The 21430-nt window shown below is 43.2% G+C and overlaps 1 protein-coding gene across 1 annotated transcript in view; it reads left to right on the top strand.

The window, feature by feature from the left end:
* LOC100492996 (vasoactive intestinal polypeptide receptor) overlaps positions 1-21430 on the top strand; it is a 109929-nt gene that overhangs the window by 63491 nt on the left and 25008 nt on the right. The window contains exons 6-10 of the mRNA XM_002935705.5: positions 15262-15394; positions 15811-15964; positions 16616-16676; positions 17626-17692; positions 19003-19094. Of these exons, the coding sequence (XP_002935751.2) occupies positions 15262-15394; positions 15811-15964; positions 16616-16676; positions 17626-17692; positions 19003-19094 (507 nt within the window). The remainder of the gene's footprint in view (positions 1-15261; positions 15395-15810; positions 15965-16615; positions 16677-17625; positions 17693-19002; positions 19095-21430) is intronic.

The following is a 21430-nucleotide window of genomic DNA, read 5'->3' on the forward strand; positions in this document are numbered from 1 at the left end:
ATCAAACAAGTTATAAATGGAATAGGTTTTCTGAGTAGTACAAAGACACTTAAAAATAGTCGTTATGTGTCCTTGGCGCCGTGGGAACCTTCATGCAGGACGGTAAACTTACCAGCTTGGCGCTTACACGTTTTAATAGATTAGAGTAGGTGAATACAGCACAGTTGTTGAATTTTATAAGCTTTAAAATTGTACAATTTAACACAGGAGAGCAAAGATGCATTTACATAGTTACATAGTTACATAGTTACATAGGGTTGAAAAAAGACCAGAGTCCATCAAGTTCAACCCATCCAAGTAAACCCAGTACACACAACCCACACCTACCAATCTATACACTCACATACATAAACTATATATACAACCACTAATACTAACTGTAGATATTAGTATCACAATAGCCTTGGATATTCTGCTTGTTCAAGAACTCATCCAGGCCCCTCTTAAAGGCATTAACAGAATCTGCCATTACCCCATCTCTAGGAAGGGCATTCCCCAACCTCACTGCCCTCACCGTGAGGAACCCCCTACGCTGCTTCAAATGGAAGCTCCATTCCTCTAATCTAAAGGGGGGGCCTCTGGTGCGCTGATTGTTTTTATGGGAAAAAAGAACATCCCCCATCTGCCTATAATCCCCTCTAATGTACTTGTACAGAGTAATCATGTCCCCTCGCAAGCGCCTCTTTTCCAGAGAAAACAACCCCAACCCTGACAGTCTAACCTCATAGTTTAACCCTTCCATCCCCTTTACCAGTTTAGTTGCACGTCTCTGCACTCTCTCCAGCTCATTAATATCCTTCTTAAGGACTGGAGCCCAAAACTGCCCCCCATACTCAAGGTGAGGCCTTACCAGGGACCTATAAAGGGGCAAAATTATGTTTTCATCCCTTGAGTCAATGCCCTTTTTTATACAAGACAGCACTTTATTTGCTTTAGTAGCCACAGAATGACACTGCCTGGCATTAGACAACTTGTTATCAACAAAAACCCCTAGATACCCTAATACCGAGGTACATACCTATTATTAGAATGATGAAGAAATGTCTGACACATCACATAATACCTCTATATGTACAGCCATTTCAACTCTCTCAATAAATGTAACTGGTATCAGGGCAGATTGAGTTAATTCTTTATGATTAAATACATGTCCTTATATTTAACTGCATAATTCTAATGGCCTTGCAGAATAAAATAGTCAAAAGGATTAGCTTTGAATATTGTCTGACTGTTTCCATTCGACAATTATTTATGTCAAGGGAAGTTGCCTTGTTCTGTTTATAATAATAATAATCTTTGAGTGGTAGAGCCAACTGGATTCAGGAGTACAGATATTACTTGTTTGCTCTTCTGGGAGAGATTAAACATCAAATAAATATTAAATCACCCCTAAAAGTCCCCATTCACGGGCCGATAGAAGCTGCCAATATTGGTCCCTTTGACCGACTCGGCAGCTTATCGGCCCGTGTAGGGGCAGAAATGAGGGGCCTGGCCGACCGATATCTAGCCTGAAATTGGCCAGATATCGATTGGCCAGGTTAGAAAATCCCGTCGGATCGGGGACCGCATCGGCTCGTTGATGCGGTCCCCGAACCGACTGCCCCATTGCCGCATGCAGAATTCGATCGTTTGGCCCCAGGGCCAAACGATCGAATTCACCTACATGCCTCCCCGATATCGCCACCCGTAGGTGGGGATATTGGGTGAAGATCCGCTCGCTTGGCGACACCGCCAAGTGAGCGGATCTGCCCGTGTATGGCCAGCTTAAGGGTGAAGACACACAGAGCTACTAGTAGCAGCTACTTGTCGTGGCTACTAAAATAGACAATGCTGATCATTTACTGATAATTGTCTCTATGTGTGTTTTAGCAGAGGCTATTCTTAGGGGGAGATTTACTAACCCACGAATCCGAATCCCGAAAGGGAAAAAATTGCATTGGAAACGAAAATTTTGCGACTTTTTAGTCGCCATCGCGATTTTTCGTATTTGTCGCGACTTTATGGTATTTTGCGCAACTCTTTCGTCGCAGTCGGGATTTTTTCATATTGAGTGATAGTAAACCGTGGAAAGACCAATCAGGTTTTTTCGCGACGGAGATGAAAAAGTCTCGGAAAATATACAAAGAAGCTGCGACGGCAACGGAAAAATCGTGGGACATCGCGACGGCGATGAAAAAGTCGCAAAAATGCCGATCATTAAGAAAAAACGCATTCAGACGCCATCGGACCATTTGTGGATTAGTAAATCTCCCCCTAAGCTGGAGTTTAGTAGCATTGAAAAAGTAGCTGCTACTAGTAGCCCAGTGTGTCTTCACCCTAAAATATCAAAATAGGGTTTCAAAATGAATGAAAGACAGAATATTTTGAAAGTTTCAAGTGGCAAAAATTCTCTAAATCAGACTGGAAAATATAATTTATAATTCAATTCTTCCCCGAAATAGATTGTATGCAACATTTACACAGAGGATAAAGCAGGAATAAAATGCATTCTAGCAATATTAATTTATTTGTACCTGACTTACCCTTTATATATGGCACAGTAACAATTAAGCCAGTGTTTCGGGTTAGGAGTCATGGCTGGGTAGAGTTTTTGAACAGAGAAAACATTATCGCTTATTATTATTTTATCGCTCTAAACACACCGCCAAATGGCAGCCAAGCTCATTACTGACTGCCGCTCACGGAAAATTGTTTATAATTTCTAAACAAGAAAATCCAGGAGATTTCTATCTAATTAATTAAAAATTTTTCAGAATAAACAAAACATGTACATTTCAAGGCATCCTGCAACTAATTTATTGACGATGTATGCACGTGGAACAAAAGTAAATGATAGTCATCAATATAACCGAAAAGCTTATTTAAATCCGACCCTTTCTGCTCTATTGAATAAATGATATATTATTGCACAATGAGATGATTATAGAGTAATGAGACAGGTTTAGCAGCTGGGAAAAAAAGATTTTCCTCTTGAGAAAATCAACAACATCCTGAGTTAAGTTAGTGCAGAGTAAAAAAGGCCATGGAAAGTTGTGGGTAGCACAGTGGGGGGCAAATTTGAACTCCAAATTATAAATAATATATCATTTTAATAGGATTTTTGCAGCCAGAATATTCTGCTGACTTACTTTAAGATCATTTGGAATATGTACTATTTATCTAATACAGTGATCAAGAACCAGTAGCTCGTGAGCAACATGTTGCTCCCCAACCCCTTGGATGTTGCTCCCAGTGGCCTCAAAGCAGGCCCTTATTTTTTGAATACTTGGCTTGGAGGCACGTTTTGGTTGCATAAAACCCAGTGTAAAGCCAAACAGAGTCTTCTATAGGCTGCCAGTATACATAGGGGCTACCAAATAGCCAATCATAGCCCTTATATGGCACCTCCAGGTACCGTTTTCATGCTTGTGTTGCTCCCCAACTCTTTTTACATTTGAATGTTGCTCACGGGTAAAAAAGGTTGGGGATCCCTGATCTAATATAACAATGTTTTCCTAAAGACCCCTTGGCAAGGGATTTCTAACTAGGAATATATGGTGTGCACACAAGCAAATACCTGCTCTGTTCTCCCCCAAATCCCCTCTCATCTTCTGACAGCAGCCTACAAGGCGCACTTGGTTGTATGAAATAAAAATAAGCTTCATCCTTTACATGAAACTCAGACAGTGGGGCCGTTTCACTAAAGTGCGTTAAAACGAGCGCTATTGATAGCATGCGTTAAAAATGTTATCCCGTCTAATTTTTCACATCTTAACGCACGATTCACTAAAAGGGTACTTGTGTTAATTTAGATGCGATGCTGTTTGCGTTATTTAGGTTGTGAAGACTATTTTCGTGTGATATTTGAAGCAATGCGCGCTAATTAACGTAGCGAGCTACTTGTCGCGTGTGCTAATTAACGCACGTGCGCTACTTTTCGTGCGCACGCCATATTAGCCATACACAGCAAACTACTCTTTTTGAAAATGCCCATTTCCCTGCAAACTGGCGGCTGCATCACTCTAGGGCCAACACATATTGAATAAATCCCACTGCAAAGTCCATATTGTGTTGCCAAAAGCTCATTAACTGTACTTTTCTATAATTACCGCCTGCCTCAAGTAGGTGTTAATTTTCGCACAGACTAATGCGATATTTAGCGCGTCTGTTTGTGAATCATGCGTTAGTATTATCTCTGCGCGAGAATTAACGCAATGTGGTTGCGCGCTATTTAACACCCGCGATATGTGACTTAATGCATGCGATAATACTTTCACGAATGGTGCTTTTTGCACGTCAACTTTAACGCAAAAAAATGCGATAAGTGTTATCACACTTTAGTGAGTCAACCCTAGTATGTTTATTAATAGAAACAGATAACTTATTGAATCAGCCTAAAGGTCCAACATCTCTATAGTACTAATAATCCAGTCCTTTAAAGGAGAACTCTACCCCCCCGGGCCCCTAAATCCCCCTTAACTATCATTGCCTAGACCCCCCTCACCTTATTGCATTGTTTTTAAGTTATCCCTTATCGCTAGTGATGGGCGAAATGTTTCGCCAGGCATGGATTCGCGGCGAATTTCCACGTTTTGCCATTGGCGGATTTTTTCGCGAAACGGATGAAAAAATTTGCCACGTAAAATTTTGCCGCACGTCCAAAAATTGTCGCAGATGTCAAAAAAGAATAGTCGCGGGCATCAAAAGAATAGCCGCGCAACGGAATAATAGCCACTTGCGAAAAAATAATAGCCGCGGGCGACAAAATAATAGCCGCGGGCGACAAAATAATAACCACGCGACGAAATAATAGCCACGGCTAGTCATTTTCGCCGTTTCGCAGATCTTTTGAAAGATTTGTGAATTTTTCGCCGAAGCGAAATGGAACAAATTCACTCATCACTACTAGCTAAAAATGCAGAGAAGCGCAGCAGCGTACCTCGCCAACATCTTCTTACCGACTGAAGACTCTTTGGGTCTCACCGCCGACACCTTACCTGCTTGCACAAGTGGATTTCCTGCTACTCACAACTGCGCAAGCAGGTTCATATCGGTAGAGAGACCCAAAGAGTCTTCAGTCGGTAAGAAGATGTCGGCTGTGCATTTTTAGCTAGTGGTTAGCGATAGAGACAGTTTGTAAATGTAAAAACTATGCAATAAGGGAGAGATGGGGGGGGGTCTAGGCAATGATAATTAAGGGGGCTTTTTGTGGCCGGGGGTATAGTCCTCCTTTAATGTTGTCACAGGGTGTGACCATACTGGGACATACTTCTGTTAGAAGTGTCTGCGACACTCACATGCTCAGTGCGCTCTGAGCAGCTGTTGAGAAGCTGAGCTTAGGGGTCGTCTGTCATACAAACTGATCCTAATAATTAAAGTCTGATGCTAATAGCACTGGTTTCAGAGCTGCCATGCAGTAGTCATCAGTGTTAATTACTAATCAGCCTTGTATTGTGACATTTATATTATATATATATATACAGTATATTGTGAGTGGGTCCCTAAGCTCAGGTAAGTGCCAGCAGCACAGAGTATGTGCAGGGAATCAGCAGAAAAGAAGATGGGGGGCTCCTGGGGCATATTTAGGGGCACAGATCTTCCCTGCTAAATGGCTGTGGTTCCCTTGGGCTGGTACAGAAGCACAAAACATTATCTGCAACATTTCTAGCCTACGTCTTTAGTTAGGCTTTAGCTCTCCTTTACCCAGTTCTACATTCATTTCCTTCACTCTTTTTCTGCTCCTCTCCCTTCCATTCTGCTCTGTTAACTGTTCTTTCATTTCTTGTATTTCCTCATTATTTTATTCTACCCATTTCCCTTCCCTAGCCGCTTCCAAACTCCACACTCACCATTCTAAGTATCCTGCTACCCCACTCCATTTAGAGTAGCAAAACCGCCCTGATAAAATTGGCTAAATCTTTCAATTTCAAATAAAATGTGGGATCACCATTCAGAGTGTTTTAGTTATACTGTACAAAATCCAATCAAATTGAATAAAATCAGAATGGAAATCAGGTCATAAATGACCTTTAAAACACATTGTTTGTGGCAATATGAACCAATTGTCCTGACCAGGTGGTATTTGAAGGGCCAAATGCAACATAAATAGGAGAGGACCATAACTGAAAGATAAGAGGCAACAGTATTGCCTTGGAATTAGATTTCTGGATGCAATGTCACCAATCTCAAATATATAGACAGAGGCAAAACAAATCAATACCAATTGTAAAAAGTCATAGAATATCATTTTTCGTGTCACTTCAGTGTTCTTTTTTGTTCACTTCAGTCTATTATGTCTATTTTGAAGCCCCATGTCCTTCAATCTCATTATTTCTGATCTACTCCTTCCTCCTCCACCGCTCTTCTGTCCCAGTAAAGTGTCCTTAAGAAATCCAATAAAACAAACTATAATAACTTTTTTTTTAATGGGCATTGAATTTTCTTTTTTTTTCGGATGAAAACTGCATAAAGAACTATAAATATTTCATATAAGGTCAATGTATTCTCCCAGTCGCCACGGTTGCTTTCACAATTATAATATATAATATACTTTCAGGCAGAAACCTATCCTGCTCAGCTTGGGAAAAGAGCAATCTCTTCACTCTAATTCATTTTATAAAACATGTGATTTGTTAGTCTTGAATTTTTGTGGTTCATTCTAAGTCTGAAAACCCTGTTTTCTATATTGGTCTTCTTAGGGTATGTATGTATATCTTTATTTATAAAGTGCTACTTATGTACGCAGCGCTGTACAGTAGAATACATTAATACAAACAGGGGGTTATTAAGATAATAATAGATACATACTGTGGGGGTTCACTCGCTGGTAGGCTGCAAATGAGGCAACTTCACACACCAAGACCGGTGTAAGGGCATCCTGCCCGCGTTTATTTTTCAGCGGCTGCAGAAGTTTCCCCTCGCAGGGGGTATAAAACAAGAATTGGAACAGAAATATCAAGCCTCCTGGCTAACACAAAAATAAATGCTTCTCTTTCTCCTGAAGCTGAGCAAATCCAGCAGCGTGTCTCTCTCTCACACACACAGGCTCATCAGCCCCCTGCACAGCTTCAGGTGTACTACAAATAGGCCTAGGGCCTCCTGAAAACCTGGCCTATGGATTTGGGAATCCACCCACCCTGCTCTTGCGGATTCCCCGTAAGACCAGCCCCGGATCAACAATTTAAAAAACTGCAGAGAAACAAAGTGTTTCTATGCCCCAAAACACTGCTGGTCTCACCTCAGTAAAAATGTCTGAGAATCCGTGGCCCAACATACCTGTTGTCAATCACTTTTCCCCAGGAAACCGGGGACCTTTTTGTCACCATACCACATATCCCCCCCCTCTGCTCAAGCCCGTGGGGCTGAGCACAGCATGCCATCAATGAATATACCCTGGAGAGAGCATCTGCATTACCTTGCAACTTTCCAGGTCTATGTTCCACTGAGAACTTAAAATTCTGAAGAGATAAGAACCACCTGGTGACCCTGGCATTCTTTTCCCTATTTTGGGCCATCCATTTAAGTGGGGCATGGTCGGTGATAAGTTTGAACTGCCTCCCTAAGAGATAATATCTCAGGCTCTCCAATGCCCACTTGATGGCCAGACACTCCCTCTCAACAATGGCATACCTGCATTCAGCGGGGGTTAGTTTCCTACTTAGGTATGCTACCGGGTGTTCTTCCCCATTCACCACTTGTGACAGAACAGCCCCTAACCCAACCTCAGAGGCATCAGTCTGTACAAGGAACTCTTTTTTGAAATTAGGAGCTATTAGCACTGGGTATCTGCACAAGGATGCCTTCAGGTTTAGAAAGGCTTCCTCTGCCTCTGGGGTCCATGTAACTGCTCCAGTTTTACTCCCTTTTGTGAGGTCAGTAAGTGGGGACGCTAGGGAGGCAAAATTGGGGACAAATCTCCTGTAATACCCCACTATCCCAAGAAAAGCCCTCACTTGCTTCTTGGAATTGGGCCGGGGCCACTGCTGAATTCCCTCAATTTTGGACACCTGGGGCTTGACTACCCCTCTTCCAATAACATACCCCAAATAGCGGGCCTCTTCTAACCCCATGGCACACTTTTTGGGGTTTGCTGTCAGACCAGCCTTCCAGATAGAGTCAAGGACCGCTTGTACCCGAGGCAAATGACTTTCCCAGTCCGGGCTAAAGATAACCACATCGTCCAGGTAGGCTGAAGCATACCCTCTGTGTGGTTTGAGAATGCGATCCATCATTCTCTGAAACGTAGCTGGGGCCCCATGTAAGCCAAACGGTAAGCGTTTATATTGCCACTGCCCTCAGGAGTGGAAAAGGCCGTCTTCTCTTTCGCCCCTTCGGTGAGGGGTACCTGCCAATACCCCTTGGTAAGATCTAGAGTGGTGATGTATCGGGCCTGTCCTAGCCTTTCAATCAATTCATCTACCCGGGGCATAGGATATGCATCAAACTTGCTGACCTCATTTAACTTTCTGAAGTCATTGCAAAATCGAATGCTACCATCCGGTTTTGGGACAAGGACAATGGGGCTGGACCATTCACTATGGGACTCCTCAATTACGTCCAGCTCCAACATCCTTTTAATCTCCCCTGCAACTGCCTGGCGTCGGGCCTCGGGTATCCTATAAGGTCTGACATTGACTTTAACCCCAGGTCCAGTTATAATGTCATGTTTTATCATCTCAGTAAGCCCAGGCTGGTCTGAGAATATTTGTCTATTCCTGATCAGGAATTCTCTCATTTCCTGCTTCTGACTGTTAGTGAGGGTCTCAGCCACTTTTACCTCAGGCACATGAGGGATTTCTACCTCTACAGCTGTAGAATAGGCTGACAGGGCTTCCCTATCTTTCCAGGGCTTAATTAGGTTCACATGATAGAGCTGCTCCTTCTTACGCCTGTCTGGTTGGGACACCTTATAATTAACTTCCCCTATGCGCTCTATAATCTCGTAAGGGCCCTGCCATTTGGCCAGGAACTTACTTTCTACTGTAGGAACCAAGACTAACACCCTGTCCCCAGGCTGGAAAGTTCGGACACGGGCCGATCTATTATATATTCGGCTTTGAGCTTCCTGGGCCTGAAGCATATGCTCTCTCACAAGGGCATGACCATAGCAAGACGGTCTTGCATGTCTGCAATATGCTCTACCACACTTTTGTATGGGGTGGATTCAGATTCCCATGTCTCCTTTGCCACGTCCAACAGCCCTCGTGGGTGGCGCCCATATAACAACTCGAAGGGGGAAAACCCCGTAGAGGCCTGTGGGACTTCTCTAATGGCAAACATAAGATAGGGAAGTAAACAATCCCAATTCCTCCCATCTTTATCAACCACTTTTTTTAACATCCCCTTGAGGGTCTTGTTGAACCTTTCTACCAACCCGTCAGTTTGTGGATGATAAACAGATGTGCGTAACTGTTTGATTTGGAGAAACTTGCACAATTCCTTCATTACTCTAGACATGAAGGGAGTCCCCTGATCTGTAAGTATCTCTTTTGGAATTCCCATACGGGTGAACATGTGGAACAGCTCTCGGGCAATGGTTTTTGAGGAGGTGTTCCTTAAGGGAACAGCCTCTGGATACCGAGTGGCATAGTCCATGACTACCAAAATGTACTGATGCCCCCTAGCAGATTTTATTAGTGGCCCTACCAAGTCCATTGCAATACGCTCAAATGGAATTTCAATTACTGGCAATGGGACTAACGGGCTGCGAAAATGGGGCATTGGAGCAGATTTCTGACACTCTGGGCAGGATTCACAATGGCTCTTTATATCTGCATGTACCCCCGGCCAAAAGAACCGCTGTAACACTCGGTCTTTGGTTTTCTCATATGCTAGGTGGCCACCTAGTGGATGAGAATGGGCCAGATTGAGAACCGTTCTCCTATATGGCTGGGGAACCACTAGCTGTTCCACAATCTCCCCTCGAATCTTATCCACATAGTAAAGCAAGTCATTTTGTACAACAAGGTGAGGAAATACACAATCTACACCAGGATTTTCTGTGTTCTCATTATTAATGGTGACATTTTCCCAAGCTTTAGTAAGGGTTGGGTCCCTTAGCTGGGCGGTTCCAAAGTTATCGCGGGAGACCTCTAGCTCAGGCATGCTAGGTTCCTCAACAGTCTCCGCAGTTGCTTCAGATTCGCCAACTAATACAGCTAAGGGAAACAACTCATTTTCTTCTGACCCCTCATCAGTACCATTTACAATAACATCTGAGACGAGTGGTCCCACTTTCTCTCCCCCAGACATTGTACTGTCATTAACAGTCCCTGTAGAAGGATCCAGTTCAATTGGGTGGAGTCTCCCCTCCCCATGCTCAGTCTCCGGAACCTGTTCCTGGCACAGTTCTCGAAATAAGGGGAAGTCTCTGCCCAAAATTACACTGTGCAGGAGTATGGGAGACACTGCCACTTCATGGCACACAGTCCCTGCGGGGGTCACAAAAGTCACTAGGGCCGTAGGGTATTTCTTACAGTCCCCGTGTACACACACCACTCCCACTTGACGCTGGGTTAAAGGACAGTCTTTCAGGAGCTGTGTGTTTACCAGTGTGACTAAGCTACCTGTGTCTAACAGTGCATTCACAGTGCGCTTACCAATCTGGACGACACAAGTAGGTACCTCAGGATCTGCAACAAGACCTGGTCGAGCGAACAGAGACAACTTCCTCTCTGTTCCACACTCCATGGGTTCTGGATCAGCTGGGCAGTTGGGGGCAATATGTCCCCACTCTCGGCACCTCCAGCACTGGGGAGCTCTGCGGGTCTGGCGTGGGCTGTCTACGCGAGATCTTCCTCTTGTTGACTCTGAACCTGGGTTCCCGGGGTCCTCTGTGCTGGGCTTCTCCACTGTAGCCGACTTCTTGGGTAGGACAACTGCAGACAGCCTCTTCGGGGTGGACACCGCCCGGGTAGTGAAGTCCTCAGCAGCGAGGTATCGCTCCACCAGTTCCACCAACTGGTCTGCTGTATTTGGGTCAGACTGGCTCACCCACCGCCGTAATTCTGTGGGAAGGGCTCTCAGGTATCGGTCCATTGTGACCCTTTCCACTACCTGAGGTCCGGAAAGCAAGTCTGGCTGCAGCCAACGTTTCACTAGGTTAATGAGATCATACATCTGGGAACGCGGTGACCCCTTAACCTTAAAGTCCCAACTGTGGACCCGCTGGGCCCTCACAGAGGTGGTTACCCCCAGTCTCCGCAGGATTTCAGCCTTCAGCTTGTCATAGTCCTTGGCGTCCTCGGAGGACAGATCATAAAAAGCTTTCTGGGCATCCCCCACTAGTAGTGGTGCAACAATCATCGCCCACTGCTCCTTCGACCAGGCTTGCTGCTCTGCTGTCCTCTCAAAAGTACAGAGGAAAGCCTCCACATCATCTTGCCCAGTCATTCTCTGCAGGAGGTTGCTGCCTGGGATGGAGCGATGCACTCCCGGGGCCACAGCAGCATCCCCAGAGACCTTGGCTGTCAGCTGTTTTACCAGCTCAACTTGCAACTGCCGGTCTTTCTCTGCAGCCTGTGCCAGGGCTGTAATCTGGGCTTCCAACAAATGATTTGCCTCCTGCTGGTTGGCATTAGACTGCTGCTGTAGCACCAGGCTCTCCTGGTGGGCCCTTTGTAAGGTAGCCGTGCTCTCCTGGTGGGCCCTTTGTAAGGTAGCCGTGCTCTCCTGGTGGGCCCTTTGTAAGGCAACCGTGGATTGCAGCAAGGCCTTGAGGACATCCTCCATATTATAGCTTTTATGTGCAGTGTCCCTTTAAATATCACTTATACGATATACAGTCCACACAATTCCCACAGGAGACTTACTGTGGTCAGGCGACTCCCGCGTGTGGCAATCGTTGCCCGCATCCGAAACACCAATTGTGGGGGTTCACTCGCTGGTAGGCTGCAAATGAGGCAACTTCACACACCAAGACCGGTGTAAGGGCATCCTGCCCGCGTTTATTTTTCAGCGGCTGCAGAAGTTTCCCCTCGCAGGGGGTATAAAACAAGAATTGGAACAGAAATATCAAGCCTCCTGGCTAACACAAAAATAAATGCTTCTCTTTCTCCTGAAGCTGAGCAAATCCAGCAGCGTGTCTCTCTCTCACACACACAGGCTCATCAGCCCCCTGCACAGCTTCAGGTGTACTACAAATAGGCCTAGGGCCTCCTGAAAACCTGGCCTATGGATTTGGGAATCCACCCACCCTGCTCTTGCGGATTCCCCGTAAGACCAGCCCCGGATCAACAATTTAAAAAACTGCAGAGAAACAAAGTGTTTCTATGCCCCAAAACACTGCTGGTCTCACCTCAGTAAAAATGTCTGAGAATCCGTGGCCCAACATACCTGTTGTCAATCACTTTTCCCCAGGAAACCGGGGACCTTTTTGTCACCATACCACAATACACAGTACAACAATAAATACAAATAAATACAAGGTACAGCTGCAATAAGTTAAGAGTCGAGGACACAAGAGGATGGAGGTCCCCGCCCCGTAGAGCTTACAATCTATATGGGAGGGTAACTTACGGACACAAATAGGCAAATATAAGTGCTGTAGGTCACAGTGGGTTACACTACAATATAAGTGACAGTTCCCAGATCAGGTGCTGGGTGAGTGCTCCAAAAGGGAGTCTTTAAGTTTAGTTTTGAAAAGACTGAGGGAGGATTCTCTCCGGAGGAAATCAGGGAGGGCATTCCCAATGTGAGGGGCAGCAAGGCAGAAAGGTTTAAGGCGGGAAACAGCAGTAGTAGTGGGGGGTGCAACCAAACGGTTGCTTTGTGAGGAACGAAGGAGTCGGCCAGTAGAGATGTAGCTAACTGTTAGCCGGCGAACTAATTCGCGCGAACATCGGGTGTTCGCGAACGCGCAAGTTCGTGAACTTTTCGCGTATGTTCGCAATTTGGGTTCGCGTGGCGTTTTTCCGCTGCGTTTTTTATCGGCCTAAAAACGCAGCGCAAGCCACACATGGCGTTTTTCAGCAAATCCATTTTCCATGGTGGTAATAGCGCGAAATAGCAAAAACCGCCACGTATTTCCGCTAGGTCTGCCAGCTGCCTTTGCGATTTTACGCAACGCTGTGTCAACAAAGTATTTTTCAGAGAAATTTTTGCCCTTGATCCCCCTCCTGCATGCCCCTGTCCAGGTCGTGGCACCCTTTAAACAACTTTAAAATCAGTTTTCTGGCCAGAAATGACTTTTCTAGGTTTTAAAGTTTGCCTTCCCATTGAAGTCTATGGGGTTCGCAAAGTTCACGAATATTTGCGCTTTTTGGCGTAAGTTCGCGAACGCGTTTGCGAACTTTTTTTTTAGGTTCGCTACATCCCTATTGGCCAGGAACGTTCGGAGACACAAGAGAAAAGATGTAGTGAGGAGCAGAGGAATGGAGGGCTTTGAAGGTTAAGAGAAGGAGCTTGTAAGATATTCTGTGTTTAATAGGAAGCCACGATAAGGACTTTAGCAGGGGAAGGGTCTAAACTCTCCTGGATGAGAAATGGAGAATTCTGGCAGCAGTATTTAATATACAGTAGACTGTGGGGGGAAGATGGGAGCTGGGTTACAGTAGCAGGTTACAGTAGTCAAGTCGGGATAGGATGAGAGCATGCATGAGCAGCCTAGCTGTTGCAGTAGAAAGAGAGGGACTGATGATTTTTATCCTTTAAAAAGGGTCTTCTACAAACAAATCAACCAAAACAGCTTTCGAAGACTTTTGTTAATATATTTTGCTTCTGATATTTGTTTGTTCCAGTTGTTTGATAGGATGGACCAGGAAAGTCTAGTTGTGAGGAGCTTTGATACATAAAGACACTACTACACTACGCTGGGTTTTCCTTGGCTACTTGATATATTACATAAAATGATCAAACTTGTGCTTAAATGCTCTAGAATTTATATGTATACAGGTATGGGACCTGTTATCCATAAACCCGTTATCCAGAAAGTTCCAAATTACGGAAAGGTCATCTCCTATAGACTCCAAGCAAATAATTCTAATTTTTAAAAATGATTTCCTTTTCTCTGTAATAATAAAACAGTACCTGTACTTGATCACAACTAAGATATAATTACCCCTTATTGGGGGCAGAACAGCCCTATTGGGTTTATTTAATGGTTAAATGATTCCCTTTTCTCTGTAATAATAAAACAGTACCTGTACTTGATCCCAACTAAGATATAATTACCCCTTATTGGGGCAGAACAGCCCTATTGGGTTTATTTAATGGTTAAATGATTCCCTTTTCTCTGTAATAATAAAACAGTACCTGTACTTGATCCCAACTAAGATATAATTACCCCTTATTGGGGGCAGAACAGCCCTATTGGGTTTATTTAATGGTTAAATGATTCCCTTTTCTCTGTAATAATAAAACAGTACCTGTACTTGATCCCAACTAAGATATAATTACCCCTTATTGGGGCAGAACAGCCCTATTGGGTTTATTTCATGGTTAAATGATTCCCTTTTCTCTGTAATAATAAAACAGTACCTGTACTTGATCCCAACTAAGATATAATTACCCCTTATTGGGGGCAGAACAGCCCTATTGGGTTTATTTCATGGTTAAATGATTCCCTTTTCTCTGTAATAATAAAACAGTACCTGTACTTGATCACAACCAAGATAAAATTACTCCTTACTGGGGCAAATCAATCCTATTGAGTTTATTCAATATTTAGACTACGTTATGGAAAGATCCCTTATCCGGAAAACCTTAGGTCCCAAGTATTCTGGATAACAGGTCCCATCCCTGTAATAACTCATCTGTGTAAGAATGATATGGGCACTTCGGCTAAAAGCAAAATGGTGATGTAATGTTTATTATTAGGGATAAATATTATACCCAGCATTCATTTTTTCAGCTTGGCTTGTTTTCCATATCTGAAGTTATTGATCTATCACAAGCTCATAAATGTTATTAAAGCTTTTACCTTGCCAACAAAATATTTATAGGTTGCTTGCCCTCTAACAAGAATTGTGAAAGGCATTTGTCTTTAGCCAAGTTTCTATCTGAAATCTGTACCATTGCTTGAGAAAAGTGTATTTATAGACATTTGTCTGCCAACCTGTAAAATACATCAGTCCTACCAAATCTAATTGAATTAAAAAGAGAGTATTTTCAACTTAAAATACAATCACTCAGTGTTATACATCGCTTCCAGTGATGGGCAGCAGACCTTTATTATAAAGTGCCAAGGAGGTTGTCATAGTGAAGTCCTTGGTCTTTAGTTGGCCGAAACTAAGAAATAAGTGCCGGAGAGATCATCTTTCAAGGACTTTGTGTTGTTTTCTACAGGAAACTGCACTGCCCCAGGAACTTTATCCACGTCAACCTCTTTGTTTCATTCATTCTCCGTGGAATTGCTGTGTTTATTAAAGATGCTGTTCTCTTTGCCGATGAGGATGTAGACCACTGTACCATGTCAACGGTAAGAGCTTGGCTTTTTGTGGCTCATAATTATTATTGGAGAACTTTAGTTCTAAGTCAGAAACATATTAACTAAGCAGTGTTGGACTGGCCCACCAGGATACCAGGAAAACTCCCGGTGGGCCCAGGTGTCAGTGGGCCCTCCTGCTCCTCACCATTTTGCCTGTTTCATGGTCATTCCCTTTTTCTGAATGGGAACAAAGAGGAGAGATAGATGGAAGAATAGATGCTAGCATGTAAATAAAAGAGACTAGGAGAATAAAGAGGTTGAGTAAAGAAAGGAGGAAAAAGAGAGTGGGCCTATGGTCTAAGGTTTTCTGGTGGTCCTCTGGGGTCCCAGTTCGACACTGTAACTGAGCCCTGAATGTAAATTTGGTCAGTTGATTCTGTATCACCATTTTAACTTTTTTGTTATAGGTGGGCTGTAAGGCAGCTGTAGTGTTTTTCCAATACTCCGTCCTTGCAAATTTTTCTTGGCTGCTGGTGGAAGGGATGTATCTACACACTTTGCTCACACTCACTTTTACGTACCAGAGAAAATACTTCTGGTGGTATATAGTCATTGGATGGGGTAAGTTCAAAACAAGCTCATACATATTCCCAGTGCTTTGTAAAATTATAAATTGTACGTTGAAAGTCAAGGGCATAGTATTCCCTTATATAGACAGTAATGTCTTTGGGTCCCACGGGAGAAAAGCACTTTACAAATGTTTGTTGTTGTTGTTGTTGTATGAGGTCACATTTCCATAGGGCTTGTTTGAAGCCATTCTATGTAGAAAGCCACGGAACATCATCCCTAGTGAAAAAACGAAATAAACAGTATTGTTCCGTTAAATGCAAAATATGTCCTGATGGCATCTATTAATTAATAGCAAAATAATTGTAGAAATATACGGATCCTGTTGCAAATTCATCTCAAAAATGCAAATTGAAAAATAGCTTGAACTTTGCTTTTAGATGCTGAATTTTTATTTTCAAGTTTCTTGCACTTACAATAAATCATTCTTGAATATTCAAGTTTTGCAAAAAATTGCTGCAGAAACTCAACTTCAAATGTTGATTAATGACTCCCCATCATGTATCATGTTGTATGTACGTAAATACATGTTGGTGTCCATTTTCTCTTCACATCAATCTATTTGGTACAAATTTAGAAATCTGTGTGTGTTGGGGGTGGGGGGGGGTGGGTTGTTGACTAACCATTTGACTAATCTCATTGCAGGTGCACCTGCTCTTACTATTTCAGTTTGGATCAAAACAAGAATTCAGTTTGACAATACAGGGTAAGAGGAAAAAGAATAGCTAGGAGACAGTGTGTGAATGAAATAGAGTTTCATGACAATGAAGGAAAAGGAAAGTTTGATGGATCAAGACCGGTTGGGATTCTAAATGCTTTACAAGTGGGGGTAGATAGGAATATATGGGATAGATATGGGGGAAAGCAGCAGGGAGTTTAATAGAGGAGGAGTACAACGAAGAGTTATGAGGGTTTATCCACAACCACAAGCGCAATCACGGTCACTTGTGCATTGAACTCCATTCATTACACTTCCACAAAATTGTGCCGATCAGTCCTTCCAACTTCCTGTTCCAAATCAAGTACAGTTGCACCTATTGATGCAGGGGAACCCTGGAGCTACTACCACCTCTGAACTAAATGGTAGCTCTCTGGTTCCCACTTCCCAACATTGCTGTAGCACAGTTATGCTAGCAGAAAAGGGCGCACACGTCACCAACACATTGCACCATACGTCCCGCTAGCAAGTGCAGTGACACAAGAATGAAGGGGGTAGAATGTTGCATTGTGGGCAAAAACATGGAAATAGCACTTGGCTTACTGTACTTGCAGTCTTAATTAACCACTATAGGTGCTGAGTTATATATAAAGAGAGACAGGTAGTGGGGATACAAAGGAGCAGTGTCTGGGGGAGAGAGATGGTGTGATAGAGGGATGGTGAAAATGTTTATGACAAAAAGTATGGGGAGTATGTGGATGTACTACAAGGTTGAAGTGCTCAAATAATTTGACCATGAGCAGATAAATGGAATATACTTACAGTAACTATGTAATGAGAGGTGCAACATGCATACAGAATGTGGTTCTGTGACGTGAATGCACATATGACTGTACAGTGCAGGCTATGGCTTTTGAGTGATTGGGTATCAGTCATGCAGAATATGATTTATATGTATAGAAATAGTTTTTTTAAATATTTTGTTCCTTTTCCTCAGGTGCTGGGATGATTATGAGAGCATTTACTGGTGGATAATCAAGACTCCAATACTGCTTGCAATATTTGTAATGATTCATTAATGGTTCTTTTATTTATAAACCAAAACCCCTTCCCACACACCTGTTAGCCATGGATGATGTACTTCCTTTTTACAAGTTACTAAATAAAAAATAGATTAAAATCCTTTTTTCCATAATGGATCAGTTACAATCACTAGGCACAACATTAAGTGCAAAAATGGGTGAATATTTATGCTCTTGAAAATGCCATAGAGAAAGTGCTTCCACCTAATGTCATTTATCTATACTATCACTGTTCTCTAATTTTCTGGTTTGACCTGATTTGTTGCATGAGGTTCAAGGTGCAGTGGGATCTGGCACAATTGCCTGGTGTGGGTGGAAGGAACAGGGGTCTGGCTATTGGGGGGCATCTAAGTTAATGCTCATGCCCTGTGTGATGTCCCTTGCCATAAAGGCACAAGTTGTGCCCATTTTACTAAATAGAGAACAGACATTGTCAACTTTTTTGAGCTGGCCACACAAGGACCAGTAGTCAAGTAAAGCTCAAGATTGGATTTTATGTAATATGGTAGCCAGATATTCGACCATACCACCCAAAGTGTGATTTTTTTTTATAGAAAGACATGGAGGTCACTTTTCACCTGCCTCATTGTCTATCTTCCTTGCTACCGTCAGCAGAAAGTGGTAGACTATTGGCAAGTATGGCACTAAATGTAGCTAAATGTAGACACTTTGTGGATGGATAAATTGGTGGCTTGGTCTCTAATGATGCTTGTAGCTCTTTGGTAGATGTGCTACAGAGTCGTTGTATCTAAGGGCTGTTAAGTGTTAGGTGCCAGATTTTAGTGGAGTGTCCCAAACACCTGCTTTCTTTTCCTCTCAAATATCTGACTTTTCAGAATATTTTATAAACAAAGAAAATGACAAAGAAGGACACCAGGGAAATTTCAGGGAGGGACAGACCTGCCAATCTGTTCTACACTTATCCAAATCATAGAGGAGGGCAAATAACCAAGAAAAGTCCTTCAATTAAGGTCAGGGGTCAGCTGAAAGAACATATACTTAGAAAAGAGTTACTCCACAACTTTGGTGGCGTCAAAAATTATATTTGCAAAGTGAAAACACGCACAGTGGTCATGCTCACACAAACGTCAACCTTATTTGGGAGCCATTTGTTCACAAAAAAAGGAAAGAGGGCCACAGCAGTGCAAAATTTAAGCTTTAGTGAAAAACATGTGCAAAACAACCATTTCTGAAAAAAATATGCACTGCATGAACTTTATAAATGACCCCCACTCTCTGATCTCAGGCATTTATCTGTGATGTAACATGAATTTCTTTATGTTCTCCAACAGATCAACTTTATAATATTTCTCAACGTGATTAGAATTCTTATACAGAAGATCCGATGCCCAGACATCAGCAAAAATTATAAACAGCAGTACATGTAAGTAGTTCTCCTCAAGGTGTACTGATTTCCATAAATGAATCATGTGACAGAGCCAGCTCTTCCTTTTCAGCCCCTGTATGCAGGCCCGGAGGCCTGGGCCTAGGGCGGAATGCCATCCCACCACACCTAAATTTTACTCCCATATGGAACAATGGGGACTTCTTCCCACTGTTCCATAAGAGTTTAAATGTGCGCCTGTGCGAATGTGCATGCGTGCACTCGTGGGGGGGGCATTATCGCAACGGAGGAGGGCACAGAATGGGGGCGGCCTCGGGGGGACTGGCTCAGAAATCTGGCGCTGCCTGTATGATGTCATTGGAGCAGAACTGGCCTTTATGACACTTATATAAGTGATTCACAGAAAAAATTTGAAATGAGGAAAGGTCTCAAGACTTCATGGTCGCAGTCATGTTCAAAAAAAGGGTGGCCATGTAAATAAACCTGCACACTAAAAATTGTGGTACCCGTCATTCAAAAAATTTTCTCTGCTTTGCAAGTTTTTCCTCAGTTTCATGAATTTTTGATCCTTGAGCTGTGACTTTACTGTATAGAAAAAGAACTTTCAAAAGAGCCTAACAGAACAGTTTAATAATAGTGCAAAACAGAAGTAATGGACATTAGTTATATGCTCAATGTAGTTGTATAATTGTCATACCCTGTCCTGTGTGTTATTTCTTGAGCTAAACAGGGCAAAAAGGGACATTAAAGTTACTCCATTTTTGGTCCTTGCGAGGTATATAATTAGATTACCAGTAGAATATCCTCCTTTCACCCTTTGTTGTAACTGTTTTATTAGCAGGAGTCCATTATGCAGGGATTATATACATTATAACTTCATTTATTAGTTCAGTTTCCCTGTTTGCCCTGTTGAGCTCAACATATAGTAAAGCACATTGGGGCTCATTTATAAAGTTTGTGCAGCTAATTGCAAATATTTATGCACATATTCTGCACCCAAATTACGCCACAACTTTGGTGGTGTAAAAAATATTCACTAAACAGATTGGTGCTATATTTGTGCACAACAAATACAGACAGTGGCGGTGCTCATGCAAACCTCATTTGCGAGCCATTTGCTAAATGCGCATCTTGCAGGTTTTCACAAAAAAGGAAAGACGGGCACAGCTCTGCAAAATGTAACTGTTTAGGGGAAAACATGCACAAAGCAACATTTGCGAATAAAATATGCGCTGTGTGAAATTTATAAATGTGATGAGAGAATTTTGCGCCAGGCGTGGATTTGCAGCGAATTTCTGCATTTCGGCATTCACGAATAGTGAATTTCCGCGTTTCGCCATTGGCGGATTGTTTCGCGAAACGGATGAAAAATTTTGACGCGGAAAAATTCGCCGCACGTCCAAAAATTGTCAACAAAACAATAGCGCACGACAAAATAATAGCCGCGGGCGACGAAACAAGAGCCGCGCGCGACGAAACAATAGCCGTGCGACAAAATAATAGCTGCGTGCGACAAAATAATAGCTGCGGGCGACAAAACAATAGCCGCGGGCGACGAAACAAGAGCCGCGGGCGACGAAACAAGAGCCGCGCGCGACGAAATAATAGCCGCGGGCGACGAAACAAGAGCCGCGCGACGAAACAAGAGCCGCGCGACGAAACAAGAGCCGCGGGCGACGAAACAAGAGCCGCGCGACGAAACAAGAGCCGCGGGCGACGAAACAAGAGCCGCGGGCGACGAAACAAGAGCCGCGCGCGACGAAATAATAGCCGCGCAACAAAACAATAGCCGCGGGAGACGAAACAATAGCCGCGGGCGACAATTTTTTTTGTCGCACAACATTTTCGCCGTTTCGCGAATTTTTCGCCGTTTCGCTTCGCCGAAAAATTCGCGAATCTTTGAACAGATTCGCTCATCACTATTCACGAATTGTCTATTGAAAGTTCACCACAGAAAAATTAGTTGCACGTCAAAAAACGTTGTGGGCGTGTAAAAATAAGCACAGGTACGTCACATTGGGTGCGGTTGCATAAAAATGGGAGCAGTCGTGTCATAATGGGCATGGCCACATCAAAATAGGCGTGGTCATGTAAAAAAAAAAAGAAACGGGGGACAAAAAAAAGACATGGCCACAAAGAAGTCACGCAACGCGTTTCGCAGATTTTTCAAGCTTTTGCGAATTTTTCTGACGAAGTAAAACCGCACAGATTCGCCCAACACTGATAACAAGTACTATTCATTGCAGTCATCCTGAACAATGGGGTATATTAGCCTTTTTTGTGTGACAGTCCTGGTTAGGAATGAGCAAAGTTTTTTGTCTGGGATGGATTTGTGGCAAAATTTCTAGGTTTCATCTGCAAATATGAAAACAGTA

This window comes from Xenopus tropicalis, chromosome 10 (genome assembly GCF_000004195.4).
Source record: "Xenopus tropicalis strain Nigerian chromosome 10, UCB_Xtro_10.0, whole genome shotgun sequence".
NCBI classification, from domain to species: Eukaryota; Metazoa; Chordata; class Amphibia; order Anura; family Pipidae; genus Xenopus; species Xenopus tropicalis.